Source organism: Heteronotia binoei, chromosome 2 (assembly GCF_032191835.1).
Source record: "Heteronotia binoei isolate CCM8104 ecotype False Entrance Well chromosome 2, APGP_CSIRO_Hbin_v1, whole genome shotgun sequence".
Taxonomy (NCBI): Eukaryota; Metazoa; Chordata; class Lepidosauria; order Squamata; family Gekkonidae; genus Heteronotia; species Heteronotia binoei.
In genome coordinates, this window is record NC_083224.1 from 170,139,980 (window position 1) to 170,159,040 (window position 19,061).

Below are 19,061 nucleotides of genomic sequence, written 5' to 3' on the forward strand. Positions count from 1 at the left end.
CTAAAAGGGGCTAACTTCTGAGTAGACACATAGGATATTTTTGAGGAGACAAATTTTGATTGTGGTGGTGTGTGGAATTCCTGCTTCCATTTGGCTCGTCAGGGCTGAATCTAGGGGGAGCAGAGGGGGTGCTCGCCCCAGGCGCTGACAGAGGGGGGTGCAAATTGGGTATGGAGTCCATTGTATTCCATGGGACTATAATATAAAATGGTCCATAAGGGGGCATCATTTTTTAATTTTGTCCCCCCCCCAGAAAACATGTAGATCCGGTCCTGTGGTTCGTAACTGAATCTTGAAAAGGAGGTATTTCAGCAGTGCACCCCCCCCCCCAACGTAATCTATAATCACCCTGTGGTAGGGAAAACACATATGCATATCACAGTCAACAGGAAAGGTGTTTGGAGAAGCCCCTTATTTACTTGTACTGCCTCTGGGTAGGGAGTTGTGAGAAAGGGGACTTCTGATTGAACAGGTCTCCTTTCCTTGGCTTTAACTAACTTTATTCTCTACTTCCTCTTTGATTCTAAATAAATTGGATTTTTATCTGAAAGTGTCAAAACGCCAAGAGTAATCTATTGCTTTTGTTCCAACAACATGAATTAATTTCCATGGCAACACCAGCCCCATTCATGACTCCTGGCTTTCTTGTCTAGCATCCGCCAAAACCGAGCAGTAACTCCCCTTTAAAAAAAAAAAAAATTCTTATAGCACTTTAGGCAGTTTCTTAGTTGGAACAGTGCCAGCCTCAGTTGCTTTAATAGATTTTAAGATGCAGGGCCTTTATTTCCCATCATTACTCCTCACAGAAAGAGTGAAATTAGTTTTGACTTTTAAGCAACCTGGGTTGGGGCAGGGGTGGCTGGGAAGGGCTGAATGTTAAAAGCTAAGCCATCTTCTCCAATGCTTCTGTGTTATGGGATGGAGGCTAAAGGAGAGTTTTTCTCCATTAAATCTTCTCTGATGTCTGAATGCAGACTCTGCATGTCTCCAAGGAGCTTCCTTCCGTACAAGGGGAAAACATAACTCTATTCTCCTGTGTCACTGCTGAGGTTAAAGGGAGGCCAAGGTCAGAACTTCCTGACAAAGGATGCCAGTTTACACCCATGAATATATGAGTCTGGTTTTGCTCTGAGCACATAAATTTTGCCTGGATTCAATTAATGGTAATGAACGTTAAAGGCCTTTGTGACCTATGACCCACATATCTAAAGGACCTTCTTTTCTCATGTGTATCAGTTATGGTCAATACTCCCTCTAAGCTATGGAGTCTTGTGAGCAAAAATTGTACTTCGTAAGCTACTAGCATTAAAGTTGTGAGCTACTGCATAAATTAGCTTGCTCTGGGGTCATTTTTCCTGAGTGAAGACAAAATGTGTGAGCCAGAGGCTGTGAGCTAGCTCACACTAACTCAGCTTAGAGGGAACACTGGCTATGGTCCTCAGATAGCCACTTGCTTGATGCCCTCTAGGATTGCCAGTCCCCAGCTGGGAGCAGGGGATCCCTTGGTCTGGGGACCCGCCCCCCTCACTTCAGTGTTAGCAGAAAGTGGTGGTGGGCATGTCCACTGGACACTCCATTATACCCTATGGAGACCGATCCCTAGGGTATAATGGAGAACTGATCCGTGGGTATCTGGGGCTCTGGGGGGAGGGGCTGTTTTTTGAAATAGAGGAATAACATTTTCAGCTTAGTATCTGGTGCCTCTCCACAAAACACCTCCCAAGTTTCAAAAAGATTGTACTGGAGGTCCAATTCTACGAGTCTCCAAAGAAGGTGCCCCTCTCCTCCATTATTTCCAGTCAAGGGATAAGGTGTGCTTTAAATGTGGTGGCCAGAACTCCCTTTGGAATTTCATTTCATTTTATTCGATTTATATATCAATCGTGCTTGTCACAACCTTGCTCCTGGCTCCACCCCCAAAGTCCCCAGATATTTCTTGAGTCAGACTTTGCAACCCTAGTGGCCCATCTGACATCAACTACAGCTCATGTCTTTTCCATCATAGCTCTCACCCTATGTGGCGGGCACATTCCCACCCCTGCAGTTAGGGCATCCAACTTGCTGGAGTCGGTGTGGGACTCCCTGCCCCCCCCATTGCCCCCCACGGCTCCAATCAATGGCAGGAGATTTTTTTTTAAAAAAATTGGCAGTGTAACTTATGGCACTGCATAATTTATGGTAACAAACTAGAATGACATCAGGTACCTCTAGGAATCACCAGAAATTCTTTGGTTTTACCCTAGGGTTTCTGGCAATTCCTAAAGATATCCCATATTACTTACAAGAAGTGATGTAACTCAACAGCTGTTATTGTACCTCCCCTCCCATTTCCCCACCCACAACTCTCCCTCCAGTTGCCAGGCACTGGTTACCTGGCAACCCTACCTGTGCGCTATTCCCTGCACTTGCTCAATAAAGTATTGAGAGAAAAAATGATGGTGGGCAACAGAACAGATGTTATTATGACATCATTTCTGAGGGAGCCGCCAGAAGCGATGTCACAGAGCCCATGATGTTCCCTCTCCTAGGGCTTTTAAATGGGTTTAAGTTGCAGGAGAGAGTCATGTTGGATTTTATTGGGTTTTGTTATTTGTTTGTTAGTTTGAATTTATAAGCTGCCTTGAGCTTTGGGAAAGGCAGGGCATAAATAAATAAATACTTCTTTTTTTTGCAGTGCACCAATTCCTAACAATATGTGAAATCTGAAAAATATAAACCACAGAGCATAGCATCAATAGTGCAAATGTATAGCTTCCCTACCAGTCATACCAGCCCTGGGGGTGCCAACTTCCAGGTGGGGCTGGGGTTCTCTCAGAATTAGAACTGATCTCCAGACTGCAGAGATCCGTTCCTCTAGATGAAATGTCCACTTTGGAAAGGGGACCATGTGGCATTACATCCTTGCTGAGCAGACCAGCCACAGATCACTGGATTTTCCAAATCAAACTGGAAACCAATGGGAACCTGCCCAGAAGTCCAGATGTCGCCCATCAGAAGTACCCGAGTCAGTAGGCCTAGACACTGTTACCTTCTCCTGAAGAAGTACACATTCTGTCTTCTTTTTGTTGTTGAGCCATTGTGCAGTTTTCGGAATGTCTCACCAGTTTCAGTAGTTACCTGGTATTCATGCCACAGAATCCTTCTCTGAGGTGTGGGAAACCTTTACCTGACATCCTGGAGAACAGCTGCCAGTCTGAGCAGACAATACAGACCTTGTAAGACCAATGGTCTGATAGAATAGATGGCAGTTTCATATGTACATAGAGGTAAACTTCAGTATGTGGATAACCTGCTGGTAAGGACAAATTCAGAACGTTACAGGTATGCAACCTTCCTGCATACCCGGGTACCAATGCACATTAAGACTTAAAGAGACATCAAATTCAGTTTTAGGATAATGATTAGCACTGACAGATTGACTCTTTGTCTAGCAAACAAAACAATGTCACCTTGACAAAGAAATGAGTATTCCCAAACTTGTCCCATGCCTGCTGATTCTTTCCTTTTCTCTCTCTCCCTGATTTAGGTTTATGTATAGGTTCAGGGCCCATTTGGGAAAACTGGAAATAGTCAATCACTTCCTCTTCTACCTAACAATTCTTGTGTACAGGTTTGTGCACCTCAGAGATTTGAAGGCGGGGGGTGGGATTCTGAAAAAGGAAAAATAAAAAACCTCTCTGTGTGTATCCTGCTCAAGAACTTTCCCCATTTTTTTGCAAAAATTGAAAAATTATCCCCCTTTCCAAGCAATGTTCCCTCTAAGCCATGGAGTCTTGTGAGCAAAAATTCTACTTTGTGAGCTACTGGCATTAAAGTTGTGAGCTGCTGCATAAATTAATTTACTCTGGGGCTATTTTTCCTGAGCTAAGACAAAAATATGTGAGCCAGAGGCCAAAAATCTGTGAGCTAGTTCACACTAACTCAGCTTTGAGGGAACACTGTTCCCAAGAGTCATTGATTCTTTCTATGAGACTTCAGATCTCTATTCCCCTCTTCCATATATGCCTGAGGAAAATGAGCTGGGGAATTTCACATTTCCTTGTCACGAATATTTCCACTCAGTTCCAAAGGTTCCAGCTATCAGTGTGAGGTGTACAGTTTAACAACAGGACCTCATCAACAGGGTGAGAATTCTTTTGTTCAGCCTGACATTCTGGAATGTTCTGTGGAAACTTTGAATGGCAACTCTGTCAAAGAGGAGGACCTGTTGGTGGTGTTGATGAGGAACCCCATAGAATACCCATGCTTTGTGCCCTCTAAAGCTGGCCTTGCTCGTGATTGTGTGTAGTCTGACACTATTGTGTGCTGCAGTATGTCATGCTTTGCATTCCTCACTTCAAGACTTTGTTAATTCTCTCTCTTTAATATACCACTCCCTTGCCAGAATTTGAGTTGTTGTAAATTGCTTTAGCTATGAGTTTTGAGTCTGGTTGCTGGAGATTATGGCAGGTTGAAGGCAGGGACTCCATCAAGGCTAGGGGTGCTAATTCCTACTGGGAAATTTGTGGAGTTTTGGGGTTGGAGCTTGAGAAGGGCAGGATTTGGGGAAGGGGGTGGGTCCTCAGCAATATATAATGGTATATAGTCCACCCTCCAAAGTAGTCATTTTCTTCAGGGGAACTGATGTCTGGAGAACAACTGTGATTCCATGATCACCAGGTCTAACCTAGAGGTTGGCAACCCTGACTCAGGTTGTTTTAGGCTAATAAGTTAAGAGAACTTGCTGAATAACTAGAGGGTACTTCACTGACTTCCAAACCGTGAGTTATTTGCAGATAGATGTTTATTAATTGGGTGGAATCTGCCAGCTAACATTAAGGACAGAAATTCAAACCTGTGAAGATTTTGACACTAGGAAACTCAAAGCCAGAACGTGAAGATCTAAGACTGACAGTGTTTCCCAGTGTGGAACTCCCTGTATAGAGGCATGAAGACTTTTGGCAAGGACAGCGAGGGTGAAATTAAGACGGAGTGACAGCCTGCACCATCTGAATTGAAACACTTTAGAAGATTTAATGTACAGTCCTCTTGTTATGTAAAAGGCAGCATTTACGTTTGATTGTATCCCGAGCTCATTCTGTCACAGAGTTTCTCATCAGCAAAATACCATGCTGCGGGGGGCAATGGGGTTATGCTTTGCTTCCAAGGCCTTAGCCAAGATCTAGAGAGGTTTGCATTTGAAATCATTTCTGTGCATTGGATTGCAGGTGAAACTAGTAATATTGAGCATTTAAATCACACTTCAGAGTGCTCGGAGTCTTTCGAATATTTACCTCTGTAATCCTGGCAACCCTGTGAGGTAAATCCATCCTGTAGTCTGCAACAGGAGCTGAGACAGAGAGCAATGGTCCAGTCTTTTTGAAACTTGGGGGATGTCTTGAGGTCTCTATCTCAAAAAACAGCTCCTCCCCAGAGACCCAGATACTCCCAGATCAATTCTCCATTATACTATGGAAATTTGTCTCCATGGGGTATAATGGAGTGCCCAGCAGACATTCCCTCCCCCCGCATTCTAATAACCCTGAAGCAGGGGGTGGGTCTCCAAACCAGGGAGTCCCCTGCCCCCAGTATGGGATTGGCAACCCTACCAGACACCCCTTTAAAAGGTGCACTCTAGAAGAACCAGTGGGAAGGGTAACCAGGGCAGGTTACTGTAATCTCTCCCTCCTTTTTCTGAGGTTGAGAAGGGTGGCATAAGATGTTTTAAAGGTAAAGGTAGTCCCCTGTGCAAGCACCAGTCGTTTTCGACTCTGGGGTGACGTTGCTTTCACAACATTTTAGTCAGCTGCAAAATAGAAAGTAGCACGACATGTGGAAAGGTCAGGACGAAATCAAGAAAGAATCTGTGCCCTCCTTAGCTGAAAGGAAGATAACTTGTAAAATCCCAGGACACATGATATGAAGAAAACCCTGGTGCTGGTAAATGGAGTGGGTGACAAGGAGTGATCCCAGAATGCTTCATTTCTTTTGCTCTGTGCCATCTGTTATTGCACTGTGATGACTGTGTCGTAAGTTCCTGGGTCTTTTCTTCCTGAGCAAACTCAGGATTTTTATTTCATTATTAATATTAGGTTGTCAGTCAGAACAGATCTCTGCCAAATATTTGTATGAATTACAGATTTGCATTAGAATAAAACAGATTATTTAAAAAGGAAAAAAAAGCATCCTCTCTTCTAGGATGGTGCTTGACACATTCATTTTCCTAACTACTTTTAACTGACGAAATTACCCATTATTTTAAAAAGGATCCGTTGCCTGATTAATCAAGGGCACCTTGGTAGACAATCAAAGGGCTGTTAAAAAACCAGTAAATCGAGTGAAACAGCATAGCCACAATGTTGTATTTTAAAATTATAACCCACTCTTCAATCTCTTTGGAGCATCCACAGGCACCCTCAAATACCACTAGGGCTTCAAATAACCATTCATGTTGGGTTTTGCACCATAGAAAATTAACATTTATGGTATTGCGTATTGAATAGAAATACAGAATTGTTGCTGAATACAGGTTTATTGTATCATACAGTTGTGAGGGCTGGCCTATATTCAGACTGTGTCAGTAGGATAAGGCATTTATGTTTTGTTTTTAAAGCTGCATAATGATGGTGCTGGCGGACAAACACCAAAGGGTATGCATAGTGTGTGATAGATGCACAGCGCTTTAACATTGGTTAACAGGCGCTTATATCCAATTATGTTCCACTCAGCCTAAAAAATGCTTCTCAAAATCTTCTTCAGGGTTTTCTCTGTGTTAAGGAGAAAAATCTGCTCCGAAGACTAAGAGGAGGAAACCAGCCAACAGCAATCCCATCTCCCTCTCTCAATCACCAAATAGCTGAAGCCTTTATGATTCTTAGAGGCACCAATCAATCAGTTTCTCCTAGTCTACATTATATCCTATAGGAGATCTTTCCTTCCTGACTAGTGTTTTTTACATTTTGTATAGATTTTAACTATTTTTAAAAATTGTTTCAATTATGTATGTTTGGAGCCAGGGTTGATTGTAATGGTTTTATAACCCAATTTTATCATGTATGCTTTCACTTGGTAAACTGTCTTGGTGGTCACTGCAAGAGTTGAAAGGCAGAATATAAATTTTGCAAATAATGATATAAAATCCGCAGAGCCTCTTCCCTTATAAAGCACCTGATCTGCCTCTTTTTCCCTGATCCATAGACCTTTCTCAACCATTCTGTAGCTCAGGGGTCCTCAAACTACAGCCCGCGGGCCAGATGCGGCCCGCTGAGGACATTTATGCGGCCTGCCGGGTTATGGCAAAATCAGACCGGAAGTGACGTTCGACCTAAACTCGCGTTAGCAACGCACACTTCCGGCACTAGGCTGAGGCGGCGGAGACAGAGTGTGAGGTGATACTGAGGTGAGGTGAGTTCCCAGGCCGGGGTGTGTGGTGTGGGGAAGGGAGAGAGATGCAGAAGACGGAGAACTGACGGCCCGCGGCTTTGTACAGTAACGGCAGTCCGGCCCTCCAACAGTCTGAGGGACAGTGAACTGGCCCCCTATTTAAAAAGTTTGAGGACCCCTGCTCTAGCTGGTTGTTCAGCCAATGGCATCTATAAACTCTTCCACCTGCCCTGCCCATCTGTGACATTATGACAGCTGCCAGAGACAACTTTTCACCATTACCACTGAAGTTTGTAGTGTGTTACAATGAGGCTTAATTCTCAAATAATACTATGTTCCTAGAGACATCTGCATTTGTACTTGCTTTTATACAGATTTTGAGAGAAATATATGGTGGGGTTTGTTCACTTTTTCTGATAGGTAGAATTTAAATGCTGATTTGTACCCCATTTTCTCCTCTTCCATTAGAAAGAGCCCGGGATTATCTGCACAAGACAGGAAGGTTCATCGTCATTGGTGGAATTGTCTCGCCTGTACATGACTCCTATGGGAAGCAGGTGAGTATATTTGCTTGGATTCTTCCTCACTGCCAATAAAATCCATTAAGAAAAAAATGCTGGTGGCACCTTGACTTGTTTTCTATTGTTTCTAGTGGAACAAATATCATTGGATTGATGTGCAACTGCCATTTCTGCCTCCCAGAAGGGTTTTGCGTCTTTTAAGAGGCAGAAATTCAACAAGTGTTGCTTTTTTAAGTCATAGAGATACAGGGGGGGGGGGGGGGAATAGCGATGCCAGCCTCCTTATGGGACCTGGAGATCCTTCAGAATTACAACTGATCTCCAAACTAAAGAGATCAGTTCCCCTAGAGAAAATTAATACTTTGGAGAGTGGACTTTATGGCATTGTACCCCAATGAGGTCCCTGTCCTCCCCAGGTTCCTTGACCAAATCTCCAGGAGTTACCCAACCTGGGTCTGGTAACCCTACTTCAGCCCCATCCCCAGCCAGGGGACACCTGGCAACCTTAAAGGCTACTGAACTTCTTTCTGTTATTCAGCTATTAAAACCTAGATGCCCTGTTATGTAAAATAGCTGCACATTCAAGGCAGCTCTTTGTGCTTGTGAAAGCATCTGAGGGAAAGTTCACCACAGCTGATGTGAGGACTTTGTAGAAGTGGAGGTGAGAGAGGGCAGTAGCCTCTAAGGGACAGATAATGCTCGGTTTATTTATACTTGTTTGTCCTGAGGCATCAAGTAGAATACAAATTCTGTTTGCCAGCATATTAGAACAGTCCAGCTGTTGACGTTATCACTAGACCCACTGGTTTACCTCAGGATTCAGGCACATTTCTTGCAGTAGCCCTAGGTGAGAGGCAGGAAAGGCCTGTATTGTGGAAAATGTTACCAAAGATGCCGTCATAGAAGTTCACTGGTAGAATATACAGGCTGGGAGAGGAACTGTGGGAGTGAGGGGCAATTTGTAGGTATCCCCTTCCAACTCTCAAGAACCTGAGCAGGCTAATTTCCTCTTCTCTCTCTTTCTTCTTTAATGGGCTTTGAACATACAGCCTGGAGCACATTCATCAAGTCATTTGGGGGAGGGAGTAATTTTATTTTGGACAATTTACATGTTTTTCTCTCCCAAGTATGTAAAAACCACCACTTTTTCTTTGGATGTTACCATTGTGTTGTTTTGGGGCATGAGCTACTCTAATTTACATTAATATTTATTTTTATTCATTTTATTCTATTAATATCCCACACTCCCTGTGAAATAGTGATATGCTGGCTCTTGTAGAACCCCTGCCTAGAACCAGTGACTAGTTAAGGACATCTTAATTAAGTTGATGAGGATTTGAATCCATCACCTTCCCAGTTCAGGTATATGCAGCTATGCCAAAGTGGCTGTCAGTCTGAGAGCACTGAACAACTTAAGTGGAAGGTTTGGGTTTTATCAAGAAGTCCAGCACTGGGCAATCCTGCATTGCTACTTCTCCTGATGCACTACTATTTTACAGGGCCTGGTCTCTAGCCGACACCGTCTGACAATGTGCCAGTTGGCTGTCCAGTCCTCGGATTGGATCAGGTAAGATAGTACTTTGCACAGTCATGATGACAGAGAACCTGCTCTCTTTAGGTCATGTTAGAAAGATCCACACTGGCCAGCAGGGATAAAACAAAAGCAAAAATCAGTGGGGCAGACATCATAGTTAGCTAGATATTTACCTTGCACTGACAGGAAAACAGTCACTACTTATGGCTGAAGCCAGAAGATATTGTTTAGGATTGGGATACAAAGAGTGCCCACCATGAGTGCCCAGCATGGTTTGTATGAAATCTGAAGAGCGGCACTGAGACAGAAAGGAGATAGATGGAGTGAAAAAGGATATTGATAGCTCATGAAACAGAGACATGAAAAGCTTTCAACTGAAGTTGGACAGGTATAGAATGGCGTTTGAATAAGAAACACGCACACACATATGGAAAGTTTTCAGGTATGTTCAAGTGAATATTTGCAGTGATAAAACTGTCCCTGAATGTGGTTTCATTCAAATTAATCTTTGGCCTGGTGTTGACTTTATTTTTCAAAGCTAGCTTATTAATCAGTTTGCAAGACCTGAGCAAGGACATTTTGGAGGTCACTAATTTATAGGGTTGCCATAGGTTGGAAGCAACTTGACTGCACTTAAAACACACCACTTATTAAGGAAAATAAGTGTTTGAGAATCCGAGACAGGTATCCGTGTTACTCTGTAGCAGTGTTAGTGTTAGTCTGTTGCAGGAAAAGAAAAGAGGAGTTCAGTGGCACATTAATGCGGTACAGAAAATCCACCTAGGATGTGTGTGTATATGTGTGTGTGTATGTGTGCATTCCCTAATCAACTCTGCTTTCTCAGTTTTACAGTGTAATCCAGGCTTGTGTTTCTTACATACATGGCTTTTTTTTAGCAGGAACTCATTTGCATATTAGGCCACACCCCTCTTATGTAGCCAATCCTCCAAGAGCTTACAGGGCTCTTAATACAGGGCCAACTGGAAACTCTTGGAGGATTGGCTACATCAAGGGTGTATGGCCTAATATGCAAAGAAGTTCCTGCTACAAAAAAAGCTCTGCTCACATGTATTTTTGCTAAAGGTCATGCTGCATCACTGACTACAGTCTTAAATCTGAATTCTTGCACATTTTGCCTGATGTCAGAGGAAGCTGGTAATCTTAAAGCTTCGCACAACAGAGCCATTTTTGCAAATGCTTATTTCAGCTTCGTATGAAAACAAGGGCTTTGATAAAATGATTAGAGATGATTTGTCAGAAAGGGAATAAAATATTGTAAAAATACATGCTGCTTGTGATATAAATGGTGCAATAGTGAAAGCCTTCCAAATACCAAGTCAATATCTGTCAGATTAATCAGACAAAGGGAGAATGATGTGCATCAACCTGAGGCCTGCTTGGAAGATGAACAGAATAAAAATATACTGAAGAGACACATAGGTCAGAGTAGTGATGGACCTTGGAATGATCTGCCTTGACCTGGATGGCCCAGGCAAGCCTGATCTCATCAGATCTCAGAAGCTAAGCAGGGTCAGCCCTGGTTAGTACTTGGATGGGAGACCTCCAAGGAAGTCGAGGGTTGCAACACATAGGTAAGCAATAGCAAAGCACCTCTGTTCATCTCTTGCCTTGAAAACCCAATGAGATTGCTATAAGTCAGTTGTGACTTGACAGCACTTTCCACCAGCACAGAATTTCCCCAGAAGGATTTGGATTTCCTGCAGCTTCAACCTGCTTATTGCTTATGTTGGTGAGAAACCTAATTAAAAGTTACATTGCCTGCTGTAATAATGAATGGGATTGCATGGGGCAACAAGGGGAAGAAGCGTTTACCTGTATCAAAATAACATCCTCCAAAACTGCATGTTATTCTAAATTTTTCACAGGGTAAGGGCAAGAATTCAATTTCTTCAGCTACCAGAGGTTTGTGTGTGCGTGTGTGTGCATGTGCAGAAGGCTATTGCCCAAATAATTTGTGTTGCTGAATTGTGAGGTTCATAAAAGCAGGAGTGGAGGTCATCCAAAACCAGTTTCTTAAAGCTTTTCAGAATTTCCCTAGAGGGAACTCCATTTATCTTGTTTTAGAGTCAATGCTGGAGTCCTTTCCACCATGGCACGAATACCCAAGATTTGGCTCATACCCTGAATAAACTTTAATGGGCTGCCAGTAAATATACTCGCACCAAAAAAAGCATGTTTGATCAGTGTCTCATAAGTAGAGTAGGTAATGTGAAAGCATGTTATCCTTTTATGTTAAAGGAAGAATTGGTGCCTTTAAGGAAGGCAATTAGAGGCGAATTTTACTCTGGGGGCTTGTATTGATTTGCAGGCTATTCCAAACTCCTGCTTTTGTATATGGTGTCAGATTATCAAGAGTGATCATACACAACAAATGTATCTGCAAGGCTTAACATTTAAGCTACTGCAAAAAACCTTTTACAAGACTCAAGTTTCAGATCATGCCTTCAGCTTACCTAGATGGAAAAATGCTGTAAAATTCTAGCTGAGTAACGATTTTGTGTCTGTTGCCAGGGGAAAATTTAAAATATTGTGTACTGTGTTTTATATTGGACATTATATAATGCACCTACAGTGAGGTTTTTGAACTATCCTTGAGCCTTACTGCAAAGCAAGGAACACAGCTGAAAGTTGTTTTTTATGGTCAGAATGTCTTTGTTGTTTGGCCTATTTAGCCTATAAGATTCACTGTGAATTTATACAATTCATGGCTATTTTCTGCCATGGAAATCATTTAGTATAATTATTACTTTGAAGCAAGACTTTTTTTGTAGCAGGAACTCCTTTGCATATTAGACCACACAACCCCGATATAGCCAATCGTCCAAGAGCTTACAGTAGGCCCTTTAAGAAGAGCCCTGTAAACTCTTGGAGGATTGGCTACGTCAGGGGTGTGTGGCCTAATATGAAAAAGAGATCCTGCTACAAAAAAAGCCCTGCTTTGAAGTACATCAAAATCTACTTCAATCAACTCTAGTGATGCTGCACACCTTCATGACTTGGGCCTTGTGGACTCTTGTACCGGAGATGTAGCATCTGACCTATGTGCACATGCGCATAATAGTGGGAGAAGAAAAAAGAGAACTGCATGGTGCCATTGTGTGGACAGCAGAAGACAGTTTCACCGTGGAGTGATTTGAATTGCAGTGTGTGCAGTGATCGATACTATCCGGAACAAAGATATTCAGAACAGAATCAGGTCAGTTTAACACAGACTGAACACACTGTGTGAACAGGGCCATAATATCAGATGAAAGGAGGAGGAGGAGTTTTATATCCACTTTTCTCTACCTTAAGGAATCTCAGAGTGGCTTGCAGTCACATTCCCTTCCTCTTCCCACAACTTGTGAGCTAACTGGAACTATGATTGGCTAAGATCACCCAGCAGGCTTCATGTAGAGGTGTGGGGAATCAAACCCAGCTCTCCAGATTAGAGACCACTGCTATTAACTAATACACCAGACACTTTCAGGAACATCGCTAATCCAATACAACAGCTATTTCTGATTGTTTTGCACCCCTCAGAGTCTGTTTCAGAAAGGCACACAAACACAGATATTTGCAAAAGATGCAGTAATGGGGGGAGCATCCTCTAGTAACCAGACCATAAAGGTTTGTATTCAGTGAACATATCAAGACGATTACTGTCATTATATGCGGGCTAAGTGCATATAAGTATGGGCCTTAAATACCACACAGTAAAGATGTGCAGCATTTATTATGAAAAATTGTTATTGTTAACCTGGAATTCTAAATATTCTGTATAAATTTACAAGCAGCTTAACGAAATAGTATTTTCAGCAGTCAAGTGAATTGTTACAGATTCCCATAGATGGTATGAAAACAGGGTTGCCAAGTCTTACCTGGCTCCCAGCAGAGGATGTCCTGAAGTGCACATGGTGCGATGATGTCACCCAGAAGTGACATCAGCATGCCTGACACATCACACTGGGTATGCTCTAGAATTTGGGTTAAAAACTCTAAGGTGCCTTAGAGGTTTTTACCCAAATGTCTGCATATCCTTCCATGCGATGTGTCTGGCATGAGGTCACTTCCTGGTGATGCCATCATGTCGAGCACCGGCAGAGCTCTTTAGGGGTGGAAATCCTCCTGCTGGCCAGCTCTGTGTCAGCAGGTTGGGGCCTCCAAACTGGTGGAACCTCTGCCCAGAGTGGGAGGCTGGAAAGCCTATATTAAAAGGACCCCCCCCCCAAAAAAAATTCCAACAGTTAAGCACAGTAGAAATTAATACAGAACCTTACCTCTCTATCTGAAACAGATGTGACAAGGCACAGCCATAAAGATAGGCACCCAATCACCTAAGAACTGAACCTACCCAACAGAGATTTCCTACTTACACCACAACATGGCAGTCCAAGGCCTGCCCTTTATCATTCACCACAGCTGCTTTCTTCTGCCAAAAAACCTCTTAACTCTTTCCATTCAGTGTGTGTGTTTTATGTGCTCTCAAGTTTCTTCCAGTTTATGGTGACTCTATGAATTAATGACCTCCAAAACATCCTACTGTTAACAGCTTTGCTCAGGACGGTCTTTCAAACTGAGGGCCATGGCTTCCTTTATGGAGTCGACTCATCTCATGTTGGGTCTTCCTCTTTTCCTACTGCCTTCAACTTTTCCTAGCATTATTGTCCTTTCCAGTGATTTGTCTTCTTATAACATGACTAAAGTCTGATAGCCTCTATTTAGTCATTTTAGCTTCCAGGAAGAGTTCAGGTTTGATTTGATCTAAAGCTCACTTATTTGTCTTTTTGACAATCCACAATATCCTAAAACTCTCTTCCAACGCCATATGACAACCCATTCTGTGTAGAGAGCCCTTCATTCATTATCTATTTTTCTTCTTCATTGTTTACTCCTATTTCCCTGTGCCTTGACTCGCCAATGAGACTAAATAGTTGAGGTGCACGAAGAGAGAATCCTCAAAGGACCATTGTTGCTGTCTGTACTAGAGAGTGAAAGAGCCCTTTGCCTGTATGTTAGTTTGAGTAGGACAGTCACTGGACAAAGCTGGTGTTGCTTGTTCTGCAACCTTTTCTTACTTCAAAATATGCCCCATTAGGGTTGCCAGATCCAGGCTGGGAAACTCCTGGAGATCTGGACAAGGAACCTGGGGAGAACAGGGGCCTCAGTGGGGTACAATGCCATAGACTCCACCCTCCATTTTCACCAGGGGAGCTGATCTCTGTAGTCTGGAGATGATCTGTAATTCTAGGAGATCCCAGGCCTCACTTGGAGGCTGGTACCCCTATTTAACAAAAACAAACTGCAGACCAAGGATGTGGGGCCAAAATTCCTAAACTAGTTGAACCTGTGGGCATTTTTGGAATTCTAAAAATGGGTGGCACGTTTTATCTAAAGCATGACTGCTAACTACTTGATTCATCTGCCCTATTTTGCACTCAAACGTAGGTGGGCAAACTCAGCTGCATTCAGCTTGTTTCCTCCCAGGCTGAGCAGTCTCTTGATTATAGGATAAATTAAGTTGCCCCAATAACACTCCGCTTGCCTGGAGTGAGTTAACCTAAGATAACTTTCACACACACAAACCCTCCCAAAGTTAGCCTCTTTTGTGTGAATTGAGCCTTTAGCGACATTATGAGTGAGAGAGTTTTAATTAGCAAGCTGGCTTCTCTGAAGAAAGCTCAGGTGAAGTGAATAGGAAAACGTAGCTCAGCTACTAAGAAAATGTTTTTTTAAAAAACAGCCCAATTTAGCAGCTCATTACGTTTTCAATTAAGGCCTTGTGCTGCTGCTCAAGCGATGAGATTTCCAGTGCTTTCTTTATACAAGCTGAGCCTTAAACAGGGAAGCTTGGGAATTTCAGCACCCTTCTATAGCATGCGCGCCCTCATCTTGTGAGAGACAGGCGTAAAATTGTCGGGCCGCCACAACTCCTGGGAATGACCATGCTGGGATTTGTAAATGAGGAGATGTCATTGGTTTTAGCAAATTTGCAGTATGGAAACAGTTGGGAAAGCAGCTGTGGGAACTGCTGGTAACTAAGAGGCATCCCTAAGCAAGACTAAAGAAAGAAAATAATGGCTCGGATCCGCCAGTAACATTTATTAAAGGAGTGAGCGTCTGATGCCTCTCCCTTCCCACCGCAACCCCAAATGGCCCCTGAAATGCTTCTCGTGGGGCAGAAGGATACCCCACAGGAAAAACATGGAGGGGGGAGTTGGAGGTTTGTGGTAGGACATAGAAACCAGTGAAAATCGGTCTTCTCTCCATCAGTGATTCTCTTTTGGATGCAGCCCAATCCTTTTAACTGAACAAATATTGATTTTCCTATCAATGTTCAGGGTCAATGTCATGGGCTCCAAAGAAAGCACTTTCAGTAAGGATTCTCTAGTGAGGCTCTTGTTATGCCAGTACAAAGCAATGAAGCAGCTCTATTGAAAAAGAGTGAGATATCCATAGTAGTGTGTCACTATTTAGATATACTTGATCAGTTTGAAGGAAAAACTTAGAGGATACAAAAAGCATATGGGAATAACATTAGAAAAAATGGATGAAAATTGATGGATTTTTTTTAAAAAAAGATTTTAATAATCATATTTGTAAGGATCTAACGTTTTGAAATGATTGTTATGCAGTTTCTGTAAAAAGTAACTACATTAAAATTACTTAAAATTATTGAATTTAATATCAGCCTGTTGTATACATTCAGAAGGTTTTTTCCCAACTTATTGTTATATAAAAATTGTGTTTTTATTACATACCTGGATTTTCCTGTGTGAACAAATCAGTTCAAAAAGTGAATTATTGCTATTATGCAATGATATGTGGATCCAGTGATATGTGGATGCTGCCTAAGCTGAAGAACCATCACTTCTACATGTTGTTCCTATTATTATTATATCAACAAAACAACAACAATAATAATAGATTGCTCTGGGTGATGTACAATAATAAAGATACATAAGTTACACAGTAAAACATTCCAAATAAAATATTACGTCTCATGCACTCACTGATGGTGTCTTAACACTTTCTGCTATGTATGTTATTTATAGTCCACTTGTCTAAGTGAGGCTGAAGGTAGATTATACACTGTAAATCAATACAACCAATAGGATGAGACATGTAATAAGCAATGCAATAGGACCATGATTACAGAAAGTTTGCTCGCTTTGGCAGCACATATACTAAAATTGGAACAATTACAGAAAGCATAATTATTCAACGTGACATGTTAAATGAAGAAAATGGTATTACATAAATGGTAAAGTGAAGGTATAATACAGCAAACATATAACTAGAACATATACTAGAACAAATTTTGAGTCCAGCGTAACCTTGTGGAGCATCAAAGTTTTATTCAAGTTTTGAGCTTTTGTGTGCATGCACACTTCCTTGTGTTTGAGGAAGAATGCAAGCATATGGAAGTTTACACCTTGAATAAAACTTTGTTGCTCCCCAAGGTACTGCTGGACTCAAATTTGTTCTACTGCTTCAGACTAATGTAGCTACCCACCCGGATGTTTATAACAATGCTGGACACAGCATTATGGTCCATTCCCTTTATTAAAGCATTTTTGCTGAACCATTCCATTATTATATAGCCCTTATACCTTTACAAAAATGCCCTCCTGAACAACTCTGTTCAACATAGTTTGCAGAATGTCAGAAGCTTTCCTGACCTTTTTAGGCAAGCCATCCCACAGGGTGAGGACTGCAACAGAGATTTTATGTGTATGGGAAGTTATTGATCTTACCCATTTGCAGCATGGCACCTGCAGAAGATCCTGTTCGGATGAGCAAAGTTGGCATGGTAAACATAGGAGATGTGGTCCTGTAGATGAGGGTGTAAGGCTATGAAGAGCTTTGTATGAGATCACCAGTACCTTGAACTGAACCCAGTAACTGTTGGGTAGCCCATGGAGCAACTGCAGAATCGGTATAATATGCATGCCCCACCTAGCTCAAGCTGCAAGCATTCTATATTGAGTGGAGACTCCAAGCTGACTTCAAGGGCAGATCCATGTATGATGCATTACAGTAGTCTAGTCTCAATGTTATTATGGCGTGGATTCAGTTGGCCTGTTTAGCTAAGCCAAGGTAGAGGGACCATCTTCAGGGCTACATGAAATTGTAAGAAAGCATTTTTGCATCTTTATTAACTTGCTTCTCCAACAGTAAAGTTGGGTCCAGTATAACCCCAAGTCATGTTACAACCAGCACACACATCAGAATATATTCAAGAGATTTTATAGCAAAAAATGTTGCCAAAGGATCTCAACAGCTTATCTGTTTCTAATAAAGTAAAGGCTTAGCTTTAGGCATCAGCAGATGCTGAGATATCTTTTACCATTAAAATGGCACTGGGCATGGGGAGAATGGGAGAGGATCTTTTTAAGGGCACAACTACATGATGTGCCTGAGATAATGTGCCTGTCATGGGTGCACAACCAGACTCACAGTCAGATGTACATCAGGGGAACTCACCTTAAGAAACAGTCATTCACTTGGTGCTCAGAGTGAGTGCTGTAAGGGAAATGAACTTCCGGTTTCTCTCCTGCCCTGCTTTCGACACTGGAAAGCGAGCTGTGGGTGGGGAGCCATGCAGAGCCAGAGTAAAGGGGAGAACCCCCCACCTAAGTGTCCTTTCTGCTGGCAAGAGGAGTCTGGGAGGGAAACCAGACTCTTTTCCAGGCAGTGCTCCCTGGTAGCACCACACACATTTTAAGGTGAGTTCCCCAATGTATGTTTGACTGACAGTCTGACAGCACACACACACACACACACACACAATGTATGTTTGACTGACAGTCTGACACACACACACACACACACACACTGTGGCTAATAGCCACTGATGGACCTCTGCTCCATATTTTTATCTAACCCCTTCTTGAAGGTGGCTATGCTTGTGGACGCCACCACCTCCTGTGGCAGTGAATTCCACATGTTAATCACCCTTTGGGTGAAAAAGTACTTCCTTTTATCCGTTTTAACCTGTCTGCTCAGCAGTTATGCCCTTCATCCATGGGCTTTTGGCTTCTGATCCCGGAATAATTTTTGTATCACAGTGTTTCAGTCTGTGCTCCATATTTTTGTGGTCATGTGGTTTAGACTTGCTAGCAACAAAATTATCCTGTGCAGAGTTCTTTGGCATTCCAACATGCTTTCAATGCTTAGCATTTCTTTCTGTGAAATGAAATGCTTCAGCTGGAGGCATTTTCTTCACACCACTGACTAATGCGGCTGGTGTGGTGATAGGCAGAGCTGCAATTATAACCCCCCCCCCCCCCCAAGTTATCATTCTTCATTCATCTTTTGTGGCTGAAATTAGCTGAACAGGGTACATAGAAGGAAAGGTTATATTTAATGAATGGTCTTGACTGCTATAAATCTAGCAGTCTTTTATTGTTGTAGTTGAATCAAAATTATCTCTGTCTAGTATTCCTTTAACAAAAGCCCCACCTCCTGAGTCCAAATGCTTATTCTTTTGCTATGAATCTTATCTAAATATTAAGGGAAAACTTGATAAGCAGGTGTAGCATCTTTTATTTTCACAAGTATGTAGCTGATCGTTTTTAGCATTTTTAGCTAGTTGTTCTGACAAGCAGTGACACATCTACATGCACCGTTGAAAGCACAAC

General features: G+C 42.3%; 1 protein-coding gene across 1 annotated transcript in view; it reads left to right on the forward strand.

Moving 5' to 3' along the window:
- Nucleotides 1-19,061, forward strand: part of NMNAT2 (nicotinamide nucleotide adenylyltransferase 2) — a 93,740-nt gene that overhangs the window by 38,854 nt on the left and 35,825 nt on the right. The window contains exons 2-3 of the mRNA XM_060232415.1: nt 7,831-7,919; nt 9,383-9,450. Of these exons, the coding sequence (XP_060088398.1) occupies nt 7,831-7,919; nt 9,383-9,450 (157 nt within the window). The remainder of the gene's footprint in view (nt 1-7,830; nt 7,920-9,382; nt 9,451-19,061) is intronic.